The sequence below is a fragment of the Lissotriton helveticus genome, chromosome 11 (assembly GCF_964261635.1).
Source record: "Lissotriton helveticus chromosome 11, aLisHel1.1, whole genome shotgun sequence".
Taxonomy (NCBI): domain Eukaryota; kingdom Metazoa; phylum Chordata; class Amphibia; order Caudata; family Salamandridae; genus Lissotriton; species Lissotriton helveticus.
Window position 1 is genome coordinate 1,036,432,300 of NC_136072.1, and position 27,836 is coordinate 1,036,460,135.

The following is a 27,836-nucleotide window of genomic DNA, read 5'->3' on the forward strand; positions in this document are numbered from 1 at the left end:
CCTAGCCCTTGCTGCTTTGTGTTATTTTCAGGAAACACACACAGTAACTGAGGCTTGGAGGGAATTTACTCTGTGACTGTTGGTTATCAAATCTCCAACAAAGCATATCTTCCAAAACACGTCAGTCTAAAATTATTTAAGTAAGCAGCGGCGCAAACCCTTTAACTATTTAGAGAAGACTCTATTTGAAATGTTGTTTTCAGATTAAATGAAATCTTGATCAACACATTTCCTGGAAGCTCTGAAGTCTCTGCTTCTTACTGCCAAGATGTCACCAGGAGAAGTTTCTGATCAGATATGACAGTCTTGCTGCGGGGCACGCGCTTTCTAGAATGGTTCTCATGGCTGCGGGTCTAAGGGAGGACATGGTCTTTGATCCACACCATCAGAGTTGATGACCCTTTCCTTCAAGCGTTCGGACTGTCAAAGGAGCAGTCTCAAAGCCCTCTGCCCCAAGCTTGTGTGTGAACCAAGCGCTTCCAGGAGAGGCAGAGCGGTGGCAACCCTGCTGAAGGGGGGGACCAGGCAGCCCTCCCTACCACAATGGAGCAGAGTGAAGCGGTCCTTCTCCCTAGATAGACCCAATGCTCCCTTCTCCCCCCACCCACATGCGTGAATACTGCACCTCAGCTCGGTTTTGATTTCTTCGTAATCCGACTGGATCCGCAACTTTTCTTCCAGCTTCTAAACAGATTCAAAGAAAGAGAGAGGGAGTTAAAAAAAAAAAAGGTTATCAGTGCTCAGCATTAAAGGTGATAACAGGTTATTTGCACTCCATGTGTGAAATGTTCCACGGCGCGTTGCTTTTTAATGGGATGCTCTGCTACTAGAAATGCTGCGTTTGGATTGTTATTTTGAGTAAATAGATGTGAAAAACATGAAGGTGGGGGTGGGAGGAGAGCCACCTGGGCTCCGCTTCTGATGGCAGGAAGAGAGGGCGAGATGGGGGGTGTCCTGCCTTGTGCTTCATGAGAAAGTTCAAAGTATATCTATACTGGGGATAAGGACTACCGCCATGCCAGATTTCCGAATATCCCCAAAATATCCAACATACAATGGGCCTTATTGTGAGTGACCCGGTAATCTAGGAGTTTGCACCTGTATTAGGATCACGAGTGGTGTGCACGCCTTATTGCCCTATTTTCTAGCTGCAAACCTTATTCTGAGGTTTGCAGCTAGAAAATGGGGGAAGTCTGCATCAACAAACCCCGCGATATCAATAATTTGCCCTGCAGTATCACCCGATCATTTCACCAGGCATTCACAGTGAGCCCCACACGTATCTCAGCCGGAATGATTCAAGCAGTCACTGTGCTATGCAAATACCCAGGTCACAACTTCATACAGCATTTTCTATTGCACGAACTGTGTGGAGAATGTGCTTGTCCCAACCAAGCACTGCTTTAGATTTTGGTGCTAAATCCTAAGGGAACACCACAAAGAGCTAATAACACTACTGTGAAAGGAAATGCATTATTACACTGAAGCTGCTGTGCCACTTTTTTCCTCACCTCTTTGCACTTGGTTACCACTGATCTTTTCCTGGTGGTAATTCCTGTGATGTAGTGTGGTATTACAGAATATCAGCAGGATTGACAACCATGTCTGCAGCCTTATAAATGCGCGAGCCTGCATTCGTGAAGATGGATCACCACCACAAGGTTTGACCTGGAGATGGCAATCTGAGGCCCCTATTGGTAAATAATCCACCAAATGGTGGAGGACTGCCACACAGGTGATACCATAGAGCATCCCCGGCTACATTAGTTTTTAGGCAATCAATCAATTAAGGAATTGTGAAGCGCACTACTCACCCGTAAGGCTCGCAAGGCTCTGGGGGTGGGGGGAGGGGGCGATATCCTCAACATCCTAACATGGCTCTTGATCTCACCAAGCTTTACTTGAGGAATTTTGATTCATGATCTGAATTTTGTCACAGCTAAAGACTGAATTCTGCTGAAAACAAAGGGAAGCATGCATTCAGCAGAAGCCTAAAAAACAGAAATAGAGCCAGAAACCTACATCCATTTGAGGCAGAGTTGATGAACCAAACCCACCGCACAGTATGTGGAAGGTCGAGGTCACCCAGGGTGATTCAGTGAAGTGCCACTCTGTACCCACCAGAATCTGTAACTTCCAAAGTTATGCTGCTTCCGCTCGAAACCGCACACAGCAGGCTGATGGGGCACGGCTGCTGTGAGTACGGCATCTGCCAAGGCCATCCAGGACTAACAACGCGTCACTGAATATCGCGTCTGAGAGCCTGGGCCTTATACAGCAGAAAAATCCTTCTAATTTAAATGCTGTGTTTTATGCAATAAGTAAACCCTTCTAATTTAAATGCTGTACCTTATGTAGTAGTTAAATACCTTTCATGTATATGTTATGTCTTATGCAATAAATACCTCTCATTTATACGCCGTGCCTTATGCAATAGGGAAACCCTTCTAATTTAAATGCTGTGCCTTATACAATAGCTAAATACTTCTCATATATACACTGTGCCTTATGCAATAGTTAAATACCTCTCATTTATACACCGTGTCTGATGCAATAAGTAAACCCTTCTAATTTAAATGCTGTGCCTAATGGAATTGTTTAACCATACTAATTTAAACTCTGTGCCTTTTGCAATTGTAAAACACGTCTAGTTTCAACTTTTTAATGCCTGTAAAGTGATATAGGAAAGCAAATGCTTCCAAAATAGTGCATCTTTGTGGGGCACGGCAGTGCATCTGCAACTAGGAGAGAGAATAGCGTTAGTGCTTTTTAGTGGCGGCTCTTCTGCTATGGCGGAGGAGCGTCACCCCACTGCTTTCGCACAGTGCCAGAAGCAAAAACATAAAATGGTAATAACTTTTGGTAATTACCATTTTATGGGTTTTTTTGCTGGCGGGCGGGGCTGCTCTGCATACGGAGCAGGGCAGGGGAGGAGTGGTTTGCCCACTCCTAAGTGCGCAATGACTGTTTGGTCAGCCATCTCTTGCGCCGCCCAAACCCGTCATGCACACTCCCCTGTTCTCCTGCATGGAGAACATGCCCACCCCTCCAGCCCCTGGTTGAGCGCCATGTCACTGCACTCAGACCAATCACAATGCTCCTTTGGAGCATTGTGATTGGCTTAGGGGTGGAAGCCTGGCTGCCTGCTTCCTGTTCCGACCTGGAGTCCGACACAGGCGAGCAGGAAAGAAGACATTGGACCTGGTGATGGCAAGGTAAGCTTTATCTGTTCTTCTTTATTTATTGAAGCCCGCAGCAGCACCTCCCCCCTGCATTCACCCCTCCCAACCCGTGACTTGTGCCGGCCGCCCCTGACTGCTTTCCTTTAAACTAAGGGCATGTGAAAGAGCTGCACTTTGTTTCTGCAAGTTTACAGAAATTCTATGGAAAAAAACAACTTGCAAGTTTCACAAAATTTGCAAAGTTGTTTTTTAATTGTGGGATGAATGAGTCAGAAAAATTAGTTTTTGGAGGAGAACAAAACATGCAAATGTACGTTGGTTATTTTCATCAATTATTTTGACGGATGGAAGAAAAAAACTCTTGAAAAACTGAACGGCTTTTCCATAGGCATTGTTCAATACACATTTTGCAATCTCATGAGGTTTAACAATGAACTTACAAAACATGCACACCTACCTTTAGGCGTGGCTACAGATGAATGTAAAGTTATTTAGAACTTTGGAATGTTGAGCACTCCATTGAAGACCATGGAGTGCTCGGGGCTTCTAATGGCTTGTATAAGCCCAGAGCATTAACATTCCAATGTTTGTTCATGGCAGTTGCTGCGAACGAAGGCCTCCAGGAGCCCGAGGGTATTTCAACCCCCTCGTGCTCTGTGAGACCTTTGTTTTACAAATTAGAACATTCTGTCTTCTAGGGGTGGAATGTTCTAATAACCTTGGAACCCTCCTTAGAGGGCTGTTCCGGTCATTAAAGTCTCGCTCCAGCGTTAAAGGCCCTCGCCTTTGGCTCAGGCCTTTAACGCTGGAGCGGGACTTCCATGGCCGGTAGAGCCTGCTACAGCGGGCTCTAAGGTTATAGTCAGGGTCGGATTGGGATTGAAAATCGGCCCGGGCACACAAAAAAAAATCGGCCCACATTTGCATAATGCCTTTCCTCAAATCACTGCTTCAGCATAATTGCCTTAAAAAGGAGGAGGGGGGCTTAAAAAAAGGCCACCTCTACTGAGGCCCCCTGCCCCGCTCAGTTTGTGCATACATTAATGGGCCGGCCAGCGAGACAAAGGGAGTGATACCTCTGCCTGTTGCTAAACCGGGGGCGGGGGACAGGCGGTGTTTGGGGCGGGGGTGGTAATGAGCGCCCATCTACCTGCAGAAAGGCCACTGAGACACCCACTAGGCCGCTGGCTGTATTCCGAAAATAGAGACACCGCCCAAATCGGCCCCAGACTGCTCAAAAAAGCAGCCCACAGCAGGAACTCAGACATCGGCCCCTCGGGCATTGCCCGAGTGCCCGTTTTACCAATCCGAGGCTGGTTATAGTAGTGTTTCAAGAACCACACATCATGATGCAATAACAGTCCCCAACCAGCTACCTCTCCTGACACTCCTTGGCTGTATCATTTCATTAGACCATGAATAGCGCCTGCATCCTTCTGTCAAGTTCACGCTTTAAAAAAGACCACGTCCAATACATATGCCAATTTTGTCACCTTGTGCTCTCATCTTTATATACCAGCCCTGTTCTATCCCCACCTGTCCATATCCGCACAACACGCGCCCTCTTTAACCATGCTCTAGTAATTATAACTCCTTTTAAGTGGCGGTGATTAGTGTGTCTCTAAAACGCACATTATATATTAAATGGCACTCATCTGCACGGCTGAACAAGATGCGCCTACCTCTATTGCCTCCGATTTCATTGCCAGCTGCCGCTCAAGATCTGCAATCCGATTGGCCGACGACTCCTCCAGCTCTTGCAACGAGTTCTGCAGGTGCTGAATGTCCTTCAAAAGGCTGAGAATCTCCCGCTCCTTTGCAGCCAGGGCGGCCTCTAACCTGGACCCCGAGCACGCAGAGTGGCCCGCCTTATCCTGAAATAGAAGCACAACTGAATTTCACAGATTATTCCAAAACAACTGTAATATCATTTTATGATCAATTACAATACTACTTTCAGTTTACACTACTACTTTCGCTGACTTAGGCAGGGATGACAAAGACAAAGAGAAACACACACTGGTAAAGCCAAGAGATCTGATTTCAATGTGTCAACGTAAATAAATGCAGGTTTTCTCAAACACTGTTTACATATAGTACACACACAAATGCTGTTTATCACTTTAGCCTTTAGGGTTTGCCAATGCTGTGAAAAATATAGAAAAAAACGATTGCTTTCAGGAAAGAATACATATCGGAAATAAAAGAATTAAATGTAATAAACAGCTTGACGACTAACAGCCTGATTCATCAAGGGGCCGTTTTGCGAGCCCCTAATAGCGAATCATAGCGATTCGCTATTGAGGACTCGCAAAACGGTATTCATGTAGGAATTGCTAAATAAATAGCGATTCCTACATGTTCTCTATTTGCGAGTAGCAATTTGCTACTCGCAAAAAAAGGAATACCTCCCCATTCATTCCTATGGGCCAAAAGGCCCATAGGAATGAATGGGGAGTATCCCTTATTTGCGAGTAGCAATTTGCTACTCGCAAATCAGATAGCGATTTTAAGGGTGCCAGGGGTGTCCAAAGGACACCCTGTAGCACCCCTAAAATGCACATTTGAACAGGTGTTGCGCACACACATGTCCAAAGGACATGTGTGTGTGTAACATGCAAAAGAAAAAAATGCACTAAAGTGCTTTTTACACTATTTACGCAATTTACCACCAAGTCAGACCTGGTGGTAAATTGAGACCAAATATTGCGATTTCGCTATTTCTATTTGGTTGATGAATTGCATTTAAGGAATCTCTATTAGAGATTCCTCAAATCCAATTCCTCGCAAATATGCGATTTCGGTAATAGAGATTTTTGCATTTGGGATGATGAATCCCAAATGCAAAAATCGCACTCGCAAAGGGCCAGATTCTCAGAATCTGGCCCTTTGCGAGCGCAAATCAGCTTGATGAATCAGGCTGTAAGTGTACTTTTAGGTGTAAAACAGGTCCTCGTGCATGCCTATGGAAGCACTTCCTGGAAGGTGGATGATGCACCAAAGAGTCAATACTATGAGGCGAGGGACTGTCATTCCCCTGGGTGGAGCCAAAGTCCCCCATATATATTTTTAAAAGTTGGTAACAATACGTATTCCAGACAACTGCGCTGTCGAGCCAGTTCTAAAAACTAGGGCCCCACATTTCAAGTATTTCAGTGCGGGATTATTCCTGCTTATACATAATGATGCCAATGTCCTCCTAAGCAAGCATCAATGTATTGTCAAATCCCAGGTCCTCTTACTAAACAGCAAAAATGCAAATGTGGAAAAACAAGCACAACAGGCCTTGTATGACCAAACACAAACTCTTTCCTGCTCCCGCTAGATCTCCAAGAAGACCCGGTTGAGTTTGAGGCCTTCTGGCGTAACAGCAAATTGAGACGGTGGACCTCGAGAGAGCTGCCTCGTACTGCCCTACATCTGACATTTATTTGCGCTCTTGTCATGAAGTGCTGCGGCCCTCTCCTGTGTCTGGCCTCCTGTCGCACTCTGCACGTAAGTGACTGCTGTGCAGTCAAATCTCCACAGATAACGCCTCCCTACCCCTTTCTTTTTGGGCAACTCTGGGCCACTCTCCCCCACTCCCGTCTGACATTGTTTTGCGCACCCTCTCCCTCCCACTCTCCAAACATTGTTTTGAGGCCCCTCTCCCTCCTCCCACTCACTAGAGGTGGCCCCTCTCCCTTCTCCCAATCACCAAACATTGTTTTGAGGCCCCTCTCCCTCCTCCCACTCACCAAACATTGTTTTGAGGCCCCTCTCCCTCCTCCCACTCACTAGAGGCAGCCCCTCTCCCACTCACCAAACATTGTTTTGAGGCCCCTTTCCCTCCTACCACTCACCAAACATTGTTTTTAGGCCCCTCTCCCTCCTCCCACTCACCAAATTTTGTTTTGAAGCCTCTCTCCCTTCTCCTCCCACTCACCAAACATTATTTTGCGGCCCCTCTCCCTCCTCCCACTCACCAAACATTGTTTTGTGGCCCTCTCCCTTCCTCTCACCAGAGGCGACCCCTCTCCCTCCTCCCACTCACCAAATTTTGTTTTGAGGCCTCTCTCCCTCTTCCTCCCACTCACCAAACATTATTTTGCGGCCCCTCTCCCTCCTCCCACTCACCAAACATTATTTTGTGGCCCTCTCCCTTCCTCTCACGAGAGGCGACCCCTCTCCCTCCTCCCACTCACCAAACATTCTTTTGCACCCTTTCCCTCCTCCCACTCACCAGAGGCGGCCCCTCACCCTCCTCCCTCTCACCAAACATTGTTTTGCAGCCCTCTCCTTCCTCCCACTCACCAAACATTGTTTTTCAGCCCTCTCCCTCCTCCCACTCACCAAACATTGTTTTGCGGCCCCTCTCCCTCCTCCCACTCACCAAACATTGTTTTGAGGCCACTCTCCCTCCTCCCACTCACCAAATTTTGTTTTGAGGCCTCTCTCCCTCTTCCTCAGACTCACCAAACATTATTTTGCGGCCCCTCTCCCTCCTCCCACTCACCAAACATTATTTTGTGGCCCTCTCCCTTCCTCTCACCAGAGGCGACCCCTCTCTCTCCTCCCACTCACCAAACATTCTTTTGCGCCCTTTCCCTCCTCCCACTCACCAGAGGCGGCCCCTCACCCTCCTCCCTCTCACCAAACATTGTTTTGCAGCCCTCTCCCTCCTCCCACTCACCAAACATTGTTTTTCAGCCCTCTCCCTCCTCCCACTCACCAAACATTGTTTTGCGGCCCCTCTCCCTCCTCCAACTCACCAAACATTGTTTTGGGGCCCCTCTCCCTCCTCCCACTCACCAAACATTGTTTTGCGGCCCCTCTCCCTCCTCCAACTCACCAAACATTGTTTTGAGGCCCCCCACCCTCCTCCCACTCACCAAAGGCGGCCTCCCTCCTCCCACCTCCCACTCACCAAACATTGTTTTGAGGCCCCTCTCCCTACTCCCACTCACCAGAGGCGGCCTCTCTCCTACCTCCCACTCCAAACATTGTTATGCGGCCTCTCTCCCTCCTCCCACTCACCAAACATTGTTTTGCAGCCCCTCTCCCTCCTCCAACTCACCAAACATTGTTTTGAGGCCCCTCTCCCTCCTCCCACTCACCAGGGGCGGCCCCTCTCCCTCCTCCCACTCACCAAACATTGTTTTGCAGCCCCTCTCCCTCCTCCCACTCACCAAACATTGTTTTGCGGCCCTCTCCCTCCTCCCACTCACCAAACATTGTTTTGCGGCCCTCTCCCTCCTCCCACTCACCAAACATTGTTTTGCGGCCCTCTCCCTCCTCCCACTCACCAAACATTGTTTTGTGGCCCTCTCCCTCCTCCCACTCACCAGAGGTCCCTCTCCGATTGGAAAGATCGTTAACAGCACCCATGAAGTGACAACCTACCCTACCCGTCACTCACTCCCTGAACACAATTTTCTGGCTACCAGCAAAAGGAATGCTTGTGTCTTGGTGTGGTCCTAACCAATCTGTTTTGACACTCAGTGGGAGCTCTGAGCAGCTCTCAAGTGCTCGCTCAGCGTTTGCATTCCTTTCTCAAAGGACATATATGACTGTGGACATGCAGCAGCCCCAGGGATACCATGCCACACACATGTGTGTACATATGCAACCGATTGCCACTGCTGGGGCACAGACAGTGCCCATCACTTCTCTAGACTTTCAGCAAGGCATTTTAAACAGCCCAAAAAATTAACAGCATCTTTATTTTCTTTCACTTGGACTCTATTAAAAAAAAAAGCCCACTCCTGACAGAGAGCCAATATCTCCTGATAACTTGATTATTTCTAGCGCCCCTTCCTTCAGCCTTCTTTGCTTGCGATCAGGCGACCTCGGCGCGGGTCAGCTCGTCCAATAAGCGGCCCGGACACTCGGGCTGCGCCAGACAGGTTTTACCTATTAACTGGAATAAGCCCCGGGGAAGACAGAATCACTCGTCTAGGACAGCGACGCCCAGGAGAAATGAACAATCCACAATGCCACCACCACACATTGAATTGCAGGTCTGAGAGTCTTCTTCCATTGCTTAAAATGGAACACTTTGCTCCCCATCCGTGCATACGTATACCTCAAAGGATGAAAGGTTCTTTCCGAGCACATCCTATTGTTCACTACCAGAGGTCACAACCTAAGGCTCTTACTAACTGTTTAACAGCCGTGTTCTGATGAAGTCTCGACATAATCATTCTATAGCCGTAAAGCATTGACGTCACATACATACATTAGAAACCATGCTTCAAGATACCCTGGGCCCTCCAAGGGTAAGAAAGCACGAACAAACACCAGGTATACAACACAACAGTGACTGTGACTTGTAATGCCGCACCACAAATAAACTACTTTCGTACTGTACACATGCAATGATGACATGAATTCATATTGCATCGTGTTTTTTTAAATATTGTTCATGTATCTAGATAGTTGACATGGATCAAATGAACTGGGACGTTTTAATCGGTGTTGTTTCTTATCATGTCGCAGGCTGCAATATGAGTGATCACGCACTATAAATGCTGAATATTTCTTTTAGCCGGGACCATTCCTTCTGACTAATCCACATCTACATTTGTGGGAAAAAACAAAATGTATATGAAAATAAAGGTGTGCTCCCTGAGACACATATGCATCAACACATTTTGCCATAGACACAGAATGGGCAAAACTCTTTGATGCATCTGGCCCAGACTTCCATAAGCCTCGGCCGTGTAGGCAGCATATAATCATTGTTCGTCAACTACATTATGCTTCATAACATTGTAAGCATCAGGAAAACTCGCCAAAACAATCTAGTGTCTAAAAGATAAAAACAGACTTTTGTGCGGAATCGCAAGCTCACCCTTGGTAGCTGGGCACCAGCAGCACAGCCATCATTAAAGCAAAATGAATGTGGTACACATACACCCATAGGGAAACAGTATCACAGTTAAGAGGAAGCTGACTTACAAGAAATTATTCTGGAAGTTGAAATCCAACAGCAGAGCAAGGTTGGCCGCTCTGACATTGCACCACGTCAGGTTCTCTAACCCCTGCGGCTCCGCTTACTGGTTAACAAAACCATCTTCCCCATGGGAACTCTATGGTATATGCTGTGTATTGTTTGTGTAGATAGAACTGAACATACAAATGTTTGCCCAAGTTAAGCTTAAAGCAATTATATATTTCTAATAATACAAGAGAAAGAACGTTTCATCCACATACACTGTCATACTACAACTTTTCCAAATGTTTCTGAGCATCTTTGGATGTCAGGAAGGCTTTTCCCCAAAAAGAAGATTTCGTACCCTATCTGTCCAAGATGCAGACTCAATCACCCAGACAACGATGGTAGGTTCCAGCATGTGCCGCACTACCTCTCACTCCTCTTTGCTGCACTCCAAGTTTTAAGACTCCCAACCTCTATGCAGAGCTGCTTGATGCTCTACAGCATCATGATTCACCAATATGCAGATGGTACACAACTTCACCTAATAGTATGCTTTGCTTCAGACATCTAACACCTCAATTAATATCAATCAATGTTTTGTAAAGCACAGCAAATCGCTTGTGAGGGTCTCGAGGCGCTCAAACACTGCTTGCACATCACACAAATGTGGATGTTTAGCACCTACCTGAAGTTCAACCCAACCAAGACAGACTTCCTGTTACTTGACAAGAAGAAGAAACAGTACAAACCTGGATTAATGATCAGTCTGGCACTGCCCAGTTATAGTCACCTACTGGGTTGAAATTCTAGCCCAGCTTAAAGGCACAATGGGATGGGATATCCCAGGCACAGTCAATGCGTGTGTTCCGGCTCCTCCCTGAGAACCCGAAACGACAACTTAGCAGGCGCTTTACAATAGTAGGCCTCATGGTGGCGAAAAGGCACATAGCGATTCACTAGCTGGGTTCGCAACCCCCGACAAGGGAAGCTTGGGAGAAGGATTTGCTGGAATGGGGAAGGGCAGAAGAGGCACATATGAGGAGGACCAGGAGGGACGAGAAAGAGCAAGATGTCCTGTTGGTCTGGAATGCAATGACTAAGGCACTATTGGAGCTCCCTAGTCAGGATCACCTTACCCCTGACCAACTGAGCGGGCTGGCAGTTGAACCACAACGGGTTGGGGTTGCCTGAGATCTTGAACCTAATAGATAACTATGCTTGGAGGGTGTATGACTAGACTAAGAACAGCAGTCAGGACTTCACACTAGATGTGCTCAATGAAATACGCGGAAGCTACAGGGGGTGGGTATGGGTGGGAGGGATGTTGTAAATACCAGAACTATTCTCTGGTAACTGTTAATCTTGAATGGATAAAAACATGTTATTTTTGTTTTTCCAGGGTCCAAACTGGGATATTGCTTTATACGGTACCACTGTAGATTCGAATGAAGGACTGATAGACTTTGCCAGTATTGGGACATTTTATCCTGAACACAATCCCCATTCGTGTCATGGATGTTTGTCATATCCTATTATTGTATGTGGTGTTACGGTGTATGTTATAACGTATCCTGTACGCAATTGAAAAATTTCAATAAAGAAATGTATTTAAATAAAACAAAAAACCTGGATTAATGACCTTAACCCCAACTTTCACCAAATACCAAGTCACCTGGATTCATCTTGGCCATCAACCTCATCCTCAAGAAACACATTGCCAAAAAAACTTCCAGAAAGTGACTTTAACACAGCTGTTCAAGCCTTCGGTTGGTGGCAAGGCCCTGCTCCAGGGCCTCCCAGACTCTACACTGGCACCCCTTAAGGACCTCCTAGATGCTGGAGCACTTCCCATTCAGGACCTGAAGAAATATGAGCACATCAGCCCCATCCAGATGGAAGTCCACTGGCTCCCCTTGCTGGCCCACACCATCTTCAAACCAGCTGCATCATTTACTAGGCTATCATGACCAGCATCTCTGCTTTTCTTGCAGACAAGCTCACCATCTCTGGTAGCTACTGGCACACCCACAGTCAGGACAACATCAGCCAGCCTGCAGATTAAAAAGTGTAAAAAAAGAAAAAACAAGGCAGCAGCCTTTTCCATCTATGCACCCTGGATCTGGAACAACATTGCTGTATCCATCAGGACTGCCCCAACACAGCTCCGATTTAGGAAAGAGTTAAAGGCTCACCCCTTTAAAGAACGTCACATCACAGTCCATTAACCATTCACACAGTAGTTTCTTCTCCTATCACTTCTTGACTTTAATGCTTGTCCTTGATCTCGTACAGCACTCTGCTGCCTTTTGGGTAGGTTTGCACAATAGAAAGTCCATAAACATGCATACATACACACATACATACAAAGATACAAGAGCGCAGAGACAAAATGAGACCATCCCTCTGATCATCATGCTTGACACCAAACAGCTTACTACGTACGCCACACTTTGAACCGTAAATAAAACATTCACCCCCAGTCAAGAGATCCGGATTAAACCCACTGAATCCGATACCAGGTTGCTTTTATACGGTCTAGGGAGGACGTGGCCTGGCAGTTCAGGTTGGACTTTTCCCATGGGAAAGAGGGGCAAGACTGATTTGCATATGGCTGGGTTTAAACTGGAATGGCAAAAAAACGATGGATTTAGGCCCAGATCTCCTTACTGGGGTGAATGTTTGACATTGTTCAGCATTCTGTCCATCAATTGTTCTTTTTGCTTTTGTCACCTGAGTGGGAAGGATGTGCCTAGATGTGGGTCCCGTACTCTCCATTCCACTGGAGTCAAGCTAGCCTGGCTGAAGAGGGATGTTATCCCGAAACCGGTCTCAGGATGCTTGTTTCGGGTTCAGGTAGGACCTGGCCTGGCAGTTCGGGCTGGACTGTTCCCATGGGGAACAGGGTCAAGACTGGTTTGCATAAGGCTGGGTTTAAACTGGAATGGCGTGGTGAGCAAAAAAACAATGGATTTAGGCCCCGCTCACTGTACTGGGGTGAATGTTTGACACTGTTCAGCATTCTGTCCAACAATTGTTTTTTTTGCACATGCAGCTGCCTGTCTGATGATAACAGCCCTCTGGTTATCATAGGAACACAAAACACTTCCTACCATAGGCCACTCTATGAGCCCACAGTACTCTTCCAATAAGCCTCAATTTAAGGGGTAGTGTACAATTCGTCCACTGCTTTCAGTGCTTTAGAGCCTGGTCAGGAATTTGAAGCGCTACACGGAGGTAACTGCAAATGCAATCTGTATTAACTCTTTACTTCACAAGCCAAGTTGGAATACCTTTGATAAGGCAGTGTTTTGTACTGCCAAAGTTGTCAATCGTGTTGGTCTGTATTTCGTGTTGAAGGGCACATTAAAACGCCAGCGGAAATGCCTCTTTAACTACTTGCAAATATTTGCTGTTATGACTTAGACATGTGCTCTCAGCGAATGGAGCACAGAAATGAACGATGCTTTAAGCTAATTTTCAAATTCCACATTCTAATGTATTTTTAGGTTTATGCATTCATGAACAAAACGCATAACAATACAAGACCAACAGTGGTGCATGAGCCCCTCCCCCCCCCCCCCCCACCCAAGTGACAGTGTGATAATCAGCCATAAATGGCCAAAAAATGCACCCCAAACATCAATTTTAAAAGATTGTGGCTGAAAAGGGAAGGGTGGGTCATCAAAATGTTCCTAGGTGGGAATGACTGGTTAAATACGGTGCACAGACATAATATCGACTCCAAAATATCGTTTGGACAGAATATCGAGTTTTAAATATCGTTTGGAGAAAATATCGACAGGACAGAATATCGACAGCCAAAATATCGTTTTTAAGGTAAGTGAAGTAATATCGACTGTAAATAATATCGAAAGTAAAAAATATCGTTTTTTATATAATATGTAATTATTTATAGTGTTTTTATGTTATAATATGTGTGAAAAGTGTCATTTTATGTTATAATTATTTTTAATTAATGATTTTTTTAAAATTATTGTGTAATTTTATTCTGTAGCGGGTTGTGGGTTTATAGGGGAATAGGGTGGGAAGTAATTTAATTATAATTAATTAAATATGTAAATGTATTAATTGGTAGTAATAATTAATTAATTGGTAATTAAATATTATATGTTAATTATTTAAAATTTAATTGGTAATTAATTTAATTTAATTGATTAATTGCTAATTATGTAAATTAAAATAATGTATTTCCTGTAGCGGGTTGTGGGTTTATAGGGGAATAGGGTGGGAAGTAATTTAATTATTAAATATGTAAATGTATTAATTGGTAGTAATATTTAATTAATTGGTAATTAAATAATATTTGTTAATTAATTAAAATGTAATTGGTAATTAATTTAATTTAATTGATTAATTGCTAAATATGTTAAATTAAAGGGGTATTTTTAGGGTTCAGGGTCAGTTTTTAGTTTTTGGGTAAAGGGGTATTTTTAGGGTTCAGGGTCAGTTTTTAGTTTTTGGGTAAAGGGGTATTTTAAGGGTTCAGGGTCAGTTTTTAGTTTTTGGGTAAAGGGGTATTTTTAGGGTTCAGGGTCAGTTTTTAGTTTTTGGGTAAAGGGGTATTTTAAGGGTTCAGGGTCAGTTTTTAGTTTTTGGGTAAAGGGGTATTTTTAGGGTTCAGGGTCAGTTTTTAGTTTTTGGGTAAAGGGGTATTTTAAGGGTTCAGGGTCAGTTTTAGTTTTTGGGTAAAGGGGTATTTTTAGGGTTCAGGGTCAGTTTTTAGTTTTTGGGTAAAGGGGTATTTTTAGGGTTCAGGGTCAGTTTTGGGTTTTTGGGTAAAGGGGTATTTTTAGGGTTCAGGGTCAGTTTTTAGTTTTTGGGTAAAGGGGTATTTTTAGGGTTCAGGGTCAGTTTTTAGTTTTTGGGTAAAGGGGTATTTTTAGGGTTCAGGGTCAGTTTTGGGTTTTTGGGTAAAGGGTTTTTTTAAGGTTCAGGGTCAGTTTTGGGGTACAGGGGTACAGTGTAAAAATAAAGTAAAATTAAATTTACATTAATTTAATTTAATGAAATGAAATTAAATTAAATTATATTTAAATAATTTTAAATAATTTAAATTAAAAAAAATTATTATATACTTACCAATACTTACGTTGTAATGGTAGTGCGTTGTAAAAGTTGCGTTGTAACGTCATATATCCACTGTTGCACTCTTTGCAGTGGGAATAGTAATTTTTACTCTTTTGTATTTGTACGTTAATAATATTGGCTATTATTTAATTAAATTTTGTTACTATATATATATATATATGTTTTAAGAAATATGATTAAAAAAATATTATTTTTTTACTTTCATTAATTATTTAATTATTAAAAGTTATTTTAAGTATTGTTAATTATATTTTAGTAATTAATTTTTTATATTAATGTAATTAAACATTGTTTTTATTAAAGTCGATATTTTTTACAACGATATTTTTGTTAACGATATTTTGTACTCGATATTTTTGTACTTACCTGTTTGTACATACAAACTCGATATTTTGGTTGTAGATATTTTCTCGTCGATATTTTGGGTAGTCGATATTTTGGTAGTCGATATTATTTCAGTGATCCGTTAAATACATCTGTGTCATACACACATATCCATGTTGCCAGAGATTCAGACAGGGGAAGAGTTGCTGGTATCATCACAAAATGGCTTACCACACTGGGTGCTGAGGGAGAGCAGCAGGCCAGCCGAATGGAAGTGTTGACTGTGGTTAGCTGCTCGCTCAGGCTCTCTACCTCCCTCTGGGCCGCCTCGGCTCTCTGCAAAATACAAACAAAACTAGATTTCTGTTCAGCTGTACACTTTATCAAGCCAGGCAATGATGCCCTTAAATGTCAGAAAAGGTACCCGCTGCAGCAAGGCACACATAATGGGTTTCCTGAGGCTGTGGATAAAAGGGAGGGAACAAATGCTCATGAAATCAAGGATGTTGATGACTTTTTCTATTTATTGATATATTTATTTTGATGTTTTGTTTCGCGCCAACATGCACCCCCGTCCCACTTGGTAGCACTGCGCACAGAGTCAAACACAGCGGTGCATGCAGTTGGGTATGGTTGCATGCCACTATATCGCGGTCAAAATGCCCACCTACAAAAATACTGCATCCACAATATCCACTACCAGCATACCACCAGAATAGGTATTGGTAGGTGTGCTTAGATTTACTATTTTTAACACCACACTGTGTCACCATGACGATATAGTGGAAGTGGACACTGTGGATACAATAGTTAGGTAGGGTGCTCTTTGGAGCATGATATAGTGAGAGCCCCACCCTTCCATCTGAGGATACATTTTAAGTGTGTTGTTAATAAGATCAGAGTGAATAAAGGGCGGAACAGCTGCATTTAATACCAGGGCTGATAGACATTGTACAAATAATAACTTTAGAAGGTCATTAGGGACGTATACAAGATTTATAAGTCGCAACAGGCCAATGGTTGCACAACCAAGACATTGGGTAGTCCATATACACATAATTCACCTGTCCTTCGTTATGTGTGTGGGTATACTTGTAAAGCGCACTGCAGCCCCATCTCGGGCATCCTGGCGCTGTATACCGCTGTGGAACCCTTCCTGGCTTTCCCTGTGAGATGCTCCCTACTGGGCACCCCCAAGGTGAAGCCAGGCATCCCAGCGCTATTGGGGCCGTTGTGGAGATTAAGCAAGCTATTGCCCAGAGTTGCAGAGTGGGACCCATGATTAGAGTAGGCACCGAGGCGAGAATTATCGAGTCCGCGGACATTGAGCCCAAGACCCTGCCGCATCGGGATTTGAACCCTGGTCCCGGGCCAGACCTCTGCATCAGGGACTGCCGCTTCTAACCAGTGAGCCACATTTCTATGAACTCTGATTCTGACAGTGAAACTGAAGCACGCAATGGCATTACCTTCTTAATAAAGAGATTTATAAGAAACTCTAAGACGAGGTAAAACTTTGACTTTGGATAGTTGCTAACATTTCAGGTGCAAAATGTTCTCTTTGGGGTAAAAGTCACCTGGACGTTACTCTTCAAAGACAAAAATGCACCCATACATGGAAGGTCTGACTCGAATTTCAGTCTAGATCAGGACTCAGGCTGAGGGAATTGATTAAAATAAGTGATTGAGATATTCACACCTAGGTGGCAGAGATTCGTCTTGAGATCCTGTTATAAACAAAAGGAGGAGTCCCACCGGTGGATCATCTCTATCTTGGAAGCAGGCGGCCCCAAACTGAGTGTAGCAGTGGGATCTGAAGGAAGAACCATTGACAGAAGGCATATCTTGCGAGGCTATGATTTGTCTGCGGTGACACTTGTGCTTTTTCCTGAGCGGTCCATACCGCTCTTCTTTCTGCATCTCATGTCACTGTGATGCCTCCAGGAGATGCCCAAACCAAAACTCAGCTGAGTAAGACACTTCTTTGATGGATTTGCAAGGCATTTCTTTCTCTTTGCAGTTTTCACCTAGTTTATGCACTATACTCCTGTCAAACTTGTAAGGATATATCTTTTGTCACATCGAAATATTTTGACAATGAGAAGGGATTTTGGGGGAGGGCTAAAACTCAGAAGTCAGGCGCTTTGCAATGGAATGACAAGAATTAAAAATATATTTATTCTGGAGTGTACAATTAGCAACGAATTGTTCTGCTAATACCGCCTCCTCCTCTGTAATTAAAATTACAACACATGTATTCAGACTTGAGGCTTAAGGTTAGAATTACAACCTATTAATGCCCCTTTTCAACCACTAATTTGGTTTACAGCTGTGATTTTGTGTAGTAGTCGTAACACTTCAGGGAACCTTTTCAGTGCCACATGAGCAATTCTGAATAAACAGTAACCATTTCAAACTCTATTAAAGTGCAGCCTTTTACTTGTATGAAATCATGGCGTTCTCCACCACCCCAGGCTAAGCAAACCCCGAAATATGGAAACCAGTGCACCAATACTGCACGAATACTGCTTGGTGAATAGTTTTTGCGATGTACGCTTTACACGAGTATTTTCTTATTTGTATTGTGCCATCCTGGAGCATGCTTTGCTCTCAGTATGATTGTTTTAGAACCCAGTGCAAAAGGCACTGTACTTCTGTGACATCACGTAGGGCCTGATTTAGATTTTGGCGGGCGGGTTACTTCGTAGTAAACATTGACTGATAGCCCGTCCCTCTGATCACAAGTGCCACAGGATATAATGCACGTGTAATACGGCGGTTTGTGACGTAGTAACCGTTTCTCTTTATTTCCAGTGGGAAAACTCTCAGGTGTAAAATCATCCTGTTTTTATGACCGTGTTGCATTGTCCCTGTCTCGCTGCGCTCGCGCAGTCTGCTGCAGCATCTTTGGGCCCGACATGGGTTTCCCAGTGTTGAAGTCACAAGGGTTGAGTTGTTGACCGCAGTATGAGAGAACGCTTTCCATGGTGGCCTGAGGGGCTGAGGCATGATCCTGCCACAGAGTGTGTACACCGGATGTCTGGTTTGCGCATGTCTGAGGGGCATAGTTCATCTGCGGTCTCCTCTTCTGAGTGTGCTTTTAGATCACTAGCATGGTTAGCTTGGTTTGAAAAACATGTTTTCTTTCATGTTTTGATTTTCTTTTTTCCGGAGTGTTTCCTGTTCCTCGAAGTGAAACTGATTTTCTGTTGGAGCTACAAGAACATGGGTTATTGTGCTATCCAATCTAATTTGTTTAATATTCCTGAAAATGTCCTTGGGTGGTACATATTGATTGCTTGTATATGAATCACTGTTCTGCAGCTAGCTTTAAAATATCATCCACATTGTTGGAGCGAGGTCATGGAACCAGGGCTGCATTGGCTGGACCGGGCATCAGGTGTTTTCCCGGGAGGATGAAAGGGTGGGGGCTGGTTTTGTAGGAGTGGGGGCCGGTTTTTGTAGCAGTGCCGCATTAACGGCCCCCAGTAACATAAGCAGCAAGCTGGCATTGCAAGCCTCCCGGGCCAGGCATTGCTTCCCCTGGGGCTGTCCCGGAAAAAATTGCCAGGGTTGTTTTGGGTTCCCAGTCCGGCCCTATCACGATTTTAGTTTTCACATCCTGAAGAAAGTGATAAAGGGCGAGAAGTCTGGCTCGAAGCTTCACGTGGACCTCGAGCTGAGCCAAGACCTGGCGGCTGGTTTAGGCCACGCTCGCTCACTTCTAATAGCGAAGTATGCTCAGTAGTACCCAGGGCAAGGTCACAGTGTCTGAACTATGGGGCACGGCTATAGGAGGATGGAGACACCTCTATAATAGTTGCCAACATTTCACTTTATGTATTGTAATTATATAGCGCTTGCTACACCTGACGAGGTATCAACGAGTTTTTTCAGCGAATAGCACACTACTCCCGAACCCTTACAGTTTTTAATGTTTTATTAGTATAGGGAAATATGAAAGTAATTTGAGTGGTGGTAGGAAAACATGCCCTAGGTAACTCATCATTTGTGTGGGTGCTGCCTGGGTGTTGACCAAATGCTTTTAGCTTCAGCGTTATTTAAGTATTACTAAAGTGCTATCACGCTCAACTCTGCACTCCAGGTAAATGCTTTTGGGATTCTGCTTTGAGTTTGACCAAACGTTTGTAGCATCAGCATTTCCTTAGGTAACCTGGAATGCGCTGTTACGCTTAACATGGCACTCCATGTCCATTCTTTAATTAGTGGGGGCACGCGCACATTTGGTGTACACCTGCAGGAGAGCCGGGGACATGGTATGCAGGGAAAAGAATTAGCCCGTTCTATGACAGAATGGTGGATAGCACCCCCATCTCATTGATATAGAGAAAGGCTAGCCATGGGCATTTCACTTTGTGTACAGTTTCTCAGGGGGATCCAAGATGGGAGATGACACTGGTATTTCACTTTCAATGGTTTCATTGAACAAGTCATATCCATAACCGATAACTCAGGTGAGGTTGGGCAAGTCAGTTAATCTCTTGCAGCAGTATATGAAGGGATCCCCATGTAGTCTGACTGGTGCTATACTAAGCACTTTCACTGTAAGCGTAATGTCAATGTTTCGCGAGGCATGCGACTGGTGCAATGCTAAGCTTTCTCAGTTGAGAGTCTGAGGGTAATCTGAAGGTAATGCAACAGGTAATAGGCTAGGTGCTCCCATTGAAAGCCTGATTTCAATCGGCCCCAATGTTTTGTAAGCACAAGATAACCCATCATGTCTGACTTTTGCCTTGATTAGGATGAAGCCGTAGGAAATTTCGTGTGGGGTTAGATGCATTTATTATGCACAGGGTTTGACAATAGACCGGTTTGGCAAAGTAATGTGCATTTCGAGCATGGTGTCAGCATTCCTTACATAACCATAAGTGCAGGGGGGCCGCTATTGCTCCCCACTCGGTACCCGGTACCCTCCCTAAGTAACTAGGAACGCAATATTATATTCCACTGTATTGTTCATTAATTAATGGGTGCACTTGCACACGTGGAGTACACCTTCAGGGGGGGCGGGTACATGGGACATACAGCCTGATTCATCAAGCTTAATAGCGCTCGCAATGGGCCAGATTCTGAGAATCTGGCCCTTTGCGAGTGCAATTTTTGCATTTGGGATTCATCATCCCAAATGCAAAATTCGCTAATAAAGAATTCGCACATTTGCGAGGAATTGCAATTAAGGAATCTCTATTTGAGATTCCTTAAATGCAATTCATCAACCATTTTAAAATTGCGAAATCGGAATTTTGGGCCGCTATTTACTGAGAGGTCAAACCTCGTGGTAAATAGCGAAAACTTAGAAAAAAGCATTTAAATGCATTTTTCTAAGTTGCATGTTACACACACACATGTCCTTTGGACATGTGTGTGCGCAACACCAATGTAGATTACATTTCAGGGGTGCTACAGGGTGTCCTTTGGACACCCCTGGCACCCTTGAAATCGCTTCCTTATTTGCGATTAGCTAATTGCTAATAGCAAATAAGGAATAACTCCCCATTCATTCCTATGGGCCTTTAGGCCCATAGGAATGAATGGGGAGTTATTCCTAATTTGCGATTAGTAATTTGCTAATCGCAAATAAGGAATGTGTAGGAATCGCAATTTATTTAGCAATTCCTACATGAATCCCGTTTTGCAAGTCCTTAATAGCGATTCCTTATGTATCTCTATTAAAGACTCGCAAAACGGCCATTTCATGAATCTGGCAGATAGTATGCTGTTAAATATTAGCCTGTTTGCTAGTCTAGTACTTATGGGACAGGCACTAGGTTGTTCAGCTGTCAACAGAGGACAGGGCCACGCCACCTGGTTCTAATAGCCACATTTTGCCGGCGTATCACACTTCCTGCCTTTAGTGTTCTTACTGGACAAAATGTCACACAATAGGGTAACTGGTGCTATGGTAAAGCACTCATTAATGTATATGCCCACTATGGAAATTGTGGCGGTGGCCAGGTGTCTTGTGGTTGCCTTAGCGGATTTACTGATATATCGCTTGGAACTACACGTGTGTGTGTCAGCGCCGGTAAGCTAAATGCGGCTTGCGGGCGTGCACCACCGGTTTGTCCCACTCGCAGGGGCAGCTATGTAATTATGTCAGACCTATCACTATAGGGTCTGCACACACGAATGCTAAATTGCCAGGTTGGCCCTAAACTTCTTTTTATTACATATGTTACCTCTAAGGTAGGCTCCAGGGTTCTACATGGGGCCAAATTACTTACTGGGGGAGTTAGGATAGTTATTGCATGGTTTGGAGATCAGGCTGACTTGGCACGACCCTCGGTGAAGTTTCTCTCAAGTATACTTTCAAAGTGGCGTCACAGTACATCACAAGCCGTCTTGTCTCATCTTCAAGGGTATCCCTGCGAACGGGCAAATTCCTGTATTGAGCCTGTGCACTTGTACCATGGATGTCCGTGTGGCATCGCAAGGTAGCATCGCACTCCTGCGTGGGTACAACGGGCAATTAGTTGCCGAGGGTTGCCGAGGGTTGGTCATGCTGTATCTCTACACTCTGGTGCCTGTACACTTATATGTGAAGGCTCACGCAAGTTTTTACGTCATTGGGCCTGTACAAATAGGCATGTTAGTCCTGGGTTGTCACATTGGACCAATTCCTCCTGGGGGTGGTGCATATTTGGGTGCCTATGTTGTCAAACAGACTGGATTCAGGTGTAGTATCACGCAGGTTTGATGTATCCGTGTGGCACCACACAGTACTGGCACAGAAGTAGCGCTGATTTGCGAACTGTAATTGGTCATCTACATACAAAAAGGCACTAACCCTTTGTGTTTGTTTTCATTTATGTATGGCCAGATCCATGGCGGATACCTGGGAAGTGCTCCACACTGCAACTCCTGCAAGAGGTGGACAACCAAGGGGAACGGTAGATCCGGAAGGGGAGCGGCAAGCGATGGCATCAAGTTTGATGGGCGATCAATCAAGGGCTCAAGAGGTGCCAGCACTGTTTTGGCTGTTTATAAGTGTGTTAACCACTATTCTACCTTTACGGCGCCTGTGCTCGCGGGTGCCACTGTAGCGAAGGGCTCAAGAGGTGCCAGCACTGTTTTGGTTGTTTATAAGTGTGTTAACCACTATTCTACCTTTACGGCGCCTGTGCTCGCGGGTGCCACTGTAGTGGACACTGCAATGGTTAGGATATTGCGTAGTGGAGCATAGAGGTCCGGCGTAGGTTGTTCACGGCATTCATGATATACTTATGGGAGATCTGGAGGCCTGTGGCTCCCTGTGTAACCTTCCAATTACATCGACAATGCGTGTCAGTATCTGGGGGTGACGTGTCTTATCGGGCACAGCGTGATACCATCAAGTGAGCCCAGTTAGTGGCCCCATGGCGGTATGGTGATGTATAGGTACGTTATCAGTTGGTTGTGCCAGCCGTAGGAATGAGGCAGTACGCTGCGTCACAGAGGTGTGCCTTGCCAGCTTGGCCAAATCCAGGAGTAATAGGCGTATGCAACACCTCAGGACCCCTTGTCGGGAAGCAGTACTCTGCCTTTACGGCGCCTGAGCTCCCAGTCGCCATCGTAGCAGACACTGTGTGGTGGGGATATTCCTTAGTAAGGAGGTAGGCATACACAGAGCATTTCCCAGAGCGTAGTGGTGAGGTGTAGGTGGTTCACGGACTTCACGATATGCCAGTGGGAGATTTTGGAGCCTGGGGTTCCCTGGGTAGCCTTCCATTTGCACCAACAATGAGTGTGAGCGTCGGGGGTGCGTGTCTTATCGGGCACAGCGGGATGCCATCAATTGGGCCCATCTGGTCTAATTTCCCTGAATCAGACAGCCCTAGCATATCTATCCCACACTTGGGAGGGGGTGTGAAAGGACCGGGTACACCAGGACGCCTGGGTTGAAGGGTTGGCTCGACATGTCTGTGCCCGGGGTACACCCTGGCGCAGACATTCCAGAGCTTCCAATAGGAGGAAGCGAGTCTGTGAGGCCAATGGGCCACTGGAAACAAATACCTAGTAACAAAGATGGTGAGGCTAGCCAGGGCTTGCTACTTACAGACTAGAGCACAGGGGTGCATCTGGGGGAAGTCGTGCTTCTTAAAAGACGGCATCCATTTGTCCACACCAGGGGATGAAATCATCGCAGAGAATCTTCTTACCTAGTTAGTGGCGTATAGGGACAGGGCATGACAGTGCAGTGAGTTGGTAGGGCCTGTTAGTCGGACTACAAAATATAACGGCTAGGTTGATGAACTTAAGGTTAGGGCATGACCTTTCAGTGTAGGAGGGTAGCGGGGGGCCAGATAGTCGATCAACTACGCTCACTGTGGCGGTAAGGTCATGATTGGTGAGCAGTTCATTTAAGGTCCTTAGGGGGCGGCGCCATTCTTGAATGGAGTCGCCCAAACGGAGGGACAAGTGGTCTCTCCTAGAACTCCAGGGGCAGTTACAGCCTGTTAGCTACATGGGTGCGGGGAAGGGGAGAGTCACGCTTTCTCTAGGCTGGTTGGCCACCCCGCACGTGCACAATGACACCAGTGAACGGCGCAGAAATGCAAGGGCCCCCTTTAATGGAGTTAATAGGGCGTACGGGGGTAACCGGGGGGCAGAAGTACCCTCACGGTAAGCGGGCCCTCTGCGCATGCGCACTTCGACAGAAGGACGTGGTTAATCGGGCGTACGGGGGTAACCGGGGGGAGAAGTACCCTCACGGTAAACAGGCCCTCTGCGCATGCGCACTTTGACAGAAGGGCATGGTTAATAGGGCGTACGAGGTAACTGGGGGGAGAAGTACCCTCACGGTAAACGGGCCCTCTGCGCATGCACACTCCGACAGGAAGGCGTGGTTTTGTGATAAGGATCTGACACCAGTTAGTGACCTTGCCGTAGGCCCAAATAGGATACGCAGAAAAGAAATATCGTATAATGTGATTGATATGTTAGTTTCGGATAGGAAATACCTTGTACGAGAAGTATGTTAAGGTTAGCCATCTGATATCTGTATATATCAATTGCAACGTTTTCTGCGTAATTGTGTAAATATTGTTTATTTAAATTTTTGATTTATTTGTATGTTTTAATAAATACGGCCGGGGGGGTCCCCCTGCCACCAAAGAAATCCCTCTCATGTCCTGGTTAATAATGTTTGTTAACGGAAGGGGGTGGGGGATGTCCTCCGGCAGTCCCTGGCCATAAGGAAAGGCGGGGCCGACATGAGCCCCGCCGCAGGTATGGCGGGGCGCACCGGCCCCCACCCACTATCGCTGTTGGGGCGCGCCACCATCGCATCACCATGACGCGGCGGGCGCGCCTCAAATGTAGATTGAACCCCGGGTCCTGGGTGACCCGGAAGTGATTCAATCACTTCCGGGTCACTATGGAACAAAGGCCAGGCCGGTAAGATCCGGCCTGGCCAAAGAGGGGTTAAAAGGCTGTGGAGCGCGAGAGCCTGCCTCTTTGACTCCGCACGCCACGGCCTGCTCCTCCAGCCTCTATGAGGCTGTAATTCTTTTTCCCCACCCACCATCCCCTGAAGCAGATGATTGGTATTATGTGTTATGAAGGTTTTCACAGTTTTGCTACTAATGTTTATAGATGACAAGAGTGTCTGACTAATACGTTTCTGTTCCTTAGAACTTTATCCCTATTACAGGTCATCAATCGTCGTATTTATTGCTATTCCTTGGTCAGGCGGTAAGGTCATGATTGGTGAGCAGTTAATTTAAGGTCCTTAGGGGGCGGTGCCATTCTTGAATGGGGTCGCCCAAACGGAGGGACAAGTGGTCTTTCCTAGAACTCCAGGGGCAGTTATAGCCTGTTGGCTACATGGGTGCGGGGGAGGGGAGAGTCACGCTTTCTCTAGGCTGGTTGGCCATCCCGCACGTGCACAATGACGCCAGTAAAAGGCCCCCTTTAATGGAGTTATTAGGGCGTACCGGGGTAACCGGGGGGCGGACGTACCCTCACGGTAAGCGGGCCCTCTGTGCATGCGCTCTTCGACAGAAGAGCGTGGTTAATCGGGGGTACGGGGGTAACCGGGGGAAGAAGTACCCTCACGGTAAACGGGCCCTCTGCGCATGCGCACTCCGACAGAAGGGCGTGGTTAATAGGGTGTAGCGGGGTAACCGGGGGGAGAAGTACCCTCACGGTAAACGGGCCCTCTGCGCATGCGCACTCCGACAGGAAGGCGTGGTTTAGTGATAAGGATCTGACACCAGTTAGTGACCTTGCCGTAGGCCCAAATAGGATACGCAGAAAAGAAATATTGTATAATGTCACTAGCAGCCCGTCCCGACGTTGTCCGGGTATGAAATAGAATGTGTGTAATGTGTGTATTTGGCAAGGGCAATTTATTTTAAAATCTTGCGGTAGACAACATTTTTTGTTTCATTAGAATAGGGACGGAGAAGGCCCAGCTGCAGCCCTGGTTGATGTTAGCAGGCGCGTGTAATTGGTGTAGTGATCCGCTGCCTGAGCCCGGCTACAGCCCTGGTTGATGTTAGCAGGCGCGTGTAATGTCGTTGAATGAGAGAGTTATCAGCCGCGGGTAAATCCGTTTAATGAGAGAGTTGAGTGACAGCGAGTAGGAGAGGCTGCAGTAATTGTCCCCGCAGACACGCCCATTTGCGTGTTCTCCCGCTTGAGGCCCAGATGCAGGCCTGTTTGATGTTAGCAAGCGCGTGTTCCCCCGCTTGAGGCCCAGCTGCAGCCCGGGTTGATGTTATCAGGCGCGTGTAATTAGTGTACTGATCTGCCGCCTGAGCCCGGCTAGAGCCCTGGTTGATGGTAGCAGGCACGTGTAATTTTGTTGAATGAGAGAGTTCAGTAACAGCGCGCAGGAGAGGCTGCAGGAACGTTACTTACCAGGTCTCCAGGTGAACGCGTTTCTCACGCCCCCAGCACACGGCCACAGCAGACGATCTTCTGATTAATGTACGACCCACATGGCATGAAGGGCGGAATGTAGCACACGCCCCCAGCATGCCCCTTGATGCTGCGCAATTGCGTTCACATGGCATGAACGCCGGACACGCGCCCCCAGCGTTTCTCACGCCCCCAGCGTGTCACGCCCCCAGCGTGTCACGCCCCCAGCGTGCCCCTTGATGCTGCGCAGCAACGTAATTGGCGCTTGTATGTACGACTCACATGGCATGAAGGGCGGACACACGCCCCCAGCGTTTGTCACGCCCCCAGCACACTCCCACAGCCCACGATGTGATGGCCGTACCACACGCCCCCAGTGTTAGTCACGCCCCCAGCCCACGCCCACAGCACAACACAGACACACCCACAAGGGACTACTTTGCTGGCACGGTTCTTTTACCTTTTAAAATGTATAGAGGAGTTGGCCTAACGGCTAAGGCGCTCGACCTCGGACCTGGGGATCTGGGTTCGAGTCTTGGTAACGATGCCAAACATCCTGTGATTCTGGGCAAATCACTTAATCTCCCCGTGCCTAACAAAAATGAATGTGTGTCCTCATGTGACGTAACTGGTGCTATGTAAAGCGCTCTGATACCTGATTCAGTTCGGGTCAAGTTTGCGCTATATAAAACTCTGCAAAAAAAAAAAAAATATGGTGGCCGTCTGTATAGCCTATGTCCTTCTGCTGCAACTGCCCTTTCCAATGCTGTATTGGGTGTTGTGATTGGAGCCATGGTTACTGAGATTACCCGCCTCAAAGGTTTGGGCTCTCTCTTTATAATATTAGTATGGATATGGATTGATATGTTAGTTTCGGATAGGAAATACCTTGTACTAGAAGTATGTTAAGGTTAGCCATCTGATATCTGTATATATCAATTGTAACGTTTTCTGCGTAATTGTGTAAATATTGTTTATTCCAATTTTTAATTTATTTGTATGTTTTAATAAATACGTCCGGGGGTCGTAAGACCCCCCCGCCTCCAAGAAATCCCTCTCATGTCCTGGTTAATAATGTTTGTTAACGGAAGGGGGTGGGGGTCCTCCGGCAGTCCCTGGCCATATCAGTGCAGGCTACTAGCGGCCTATGCCACCACTCAAGGCAAGGGAACATGACCTTCTCTTGGATATCTGATTTTAATAATAAGTTATATTGTGCAGATATTTACCCAAGAGGAAAAATTACAAAGGAAGATAAAATATTGAAAATAATAGCAACAGCCACAGATAACTGTGCTTTAGCAGTACTATTTTCAGCATCCATAAAACAAAGACAAGTGTGTAGTTCACACACAAATTCAAGCAACAGTTCAGTATAGATAAATCACACAGAAATTCAAGCAACAATTCAGTATAGATAAATCATCTCAATATCAGAT

The 27,836-nt window shown here is 45.9% G+C and overlaps 1 protein-coding gene across 4 annotated transcripts in view; it reads right to left on the bottom strand.

Moving 5' to 3' along the window:
• The window catches only part of CUX2 (cut like homeobox 2), an 854,685-nt gene that overhangs the window by 105,891 nt on the left and 720,958 nt on the right, over positions 1-27,836 (bottom strand). For all 4 annotated transcript variants that reach the window (XM_078667470.1, XM_078667473.1, XM_078667472.1 and 1 more), the window contains 3 exons: positions 15,766-15,870; positions 4,865-5,056; positions 626-684 (listed from right to left, as the gene is read on the bottom strand). In XM_078667470.1, the coding sequence (XP_078523596.1) occupies positions 626-684; positions 4,865-5,056; positions 15,766-15,870 (356 nt within the window). The remainder of the gene's footprint in view (positions 1-625; positions 685-4,864; positions 5,057-15,765; positions 15,871-27,836) is intronic.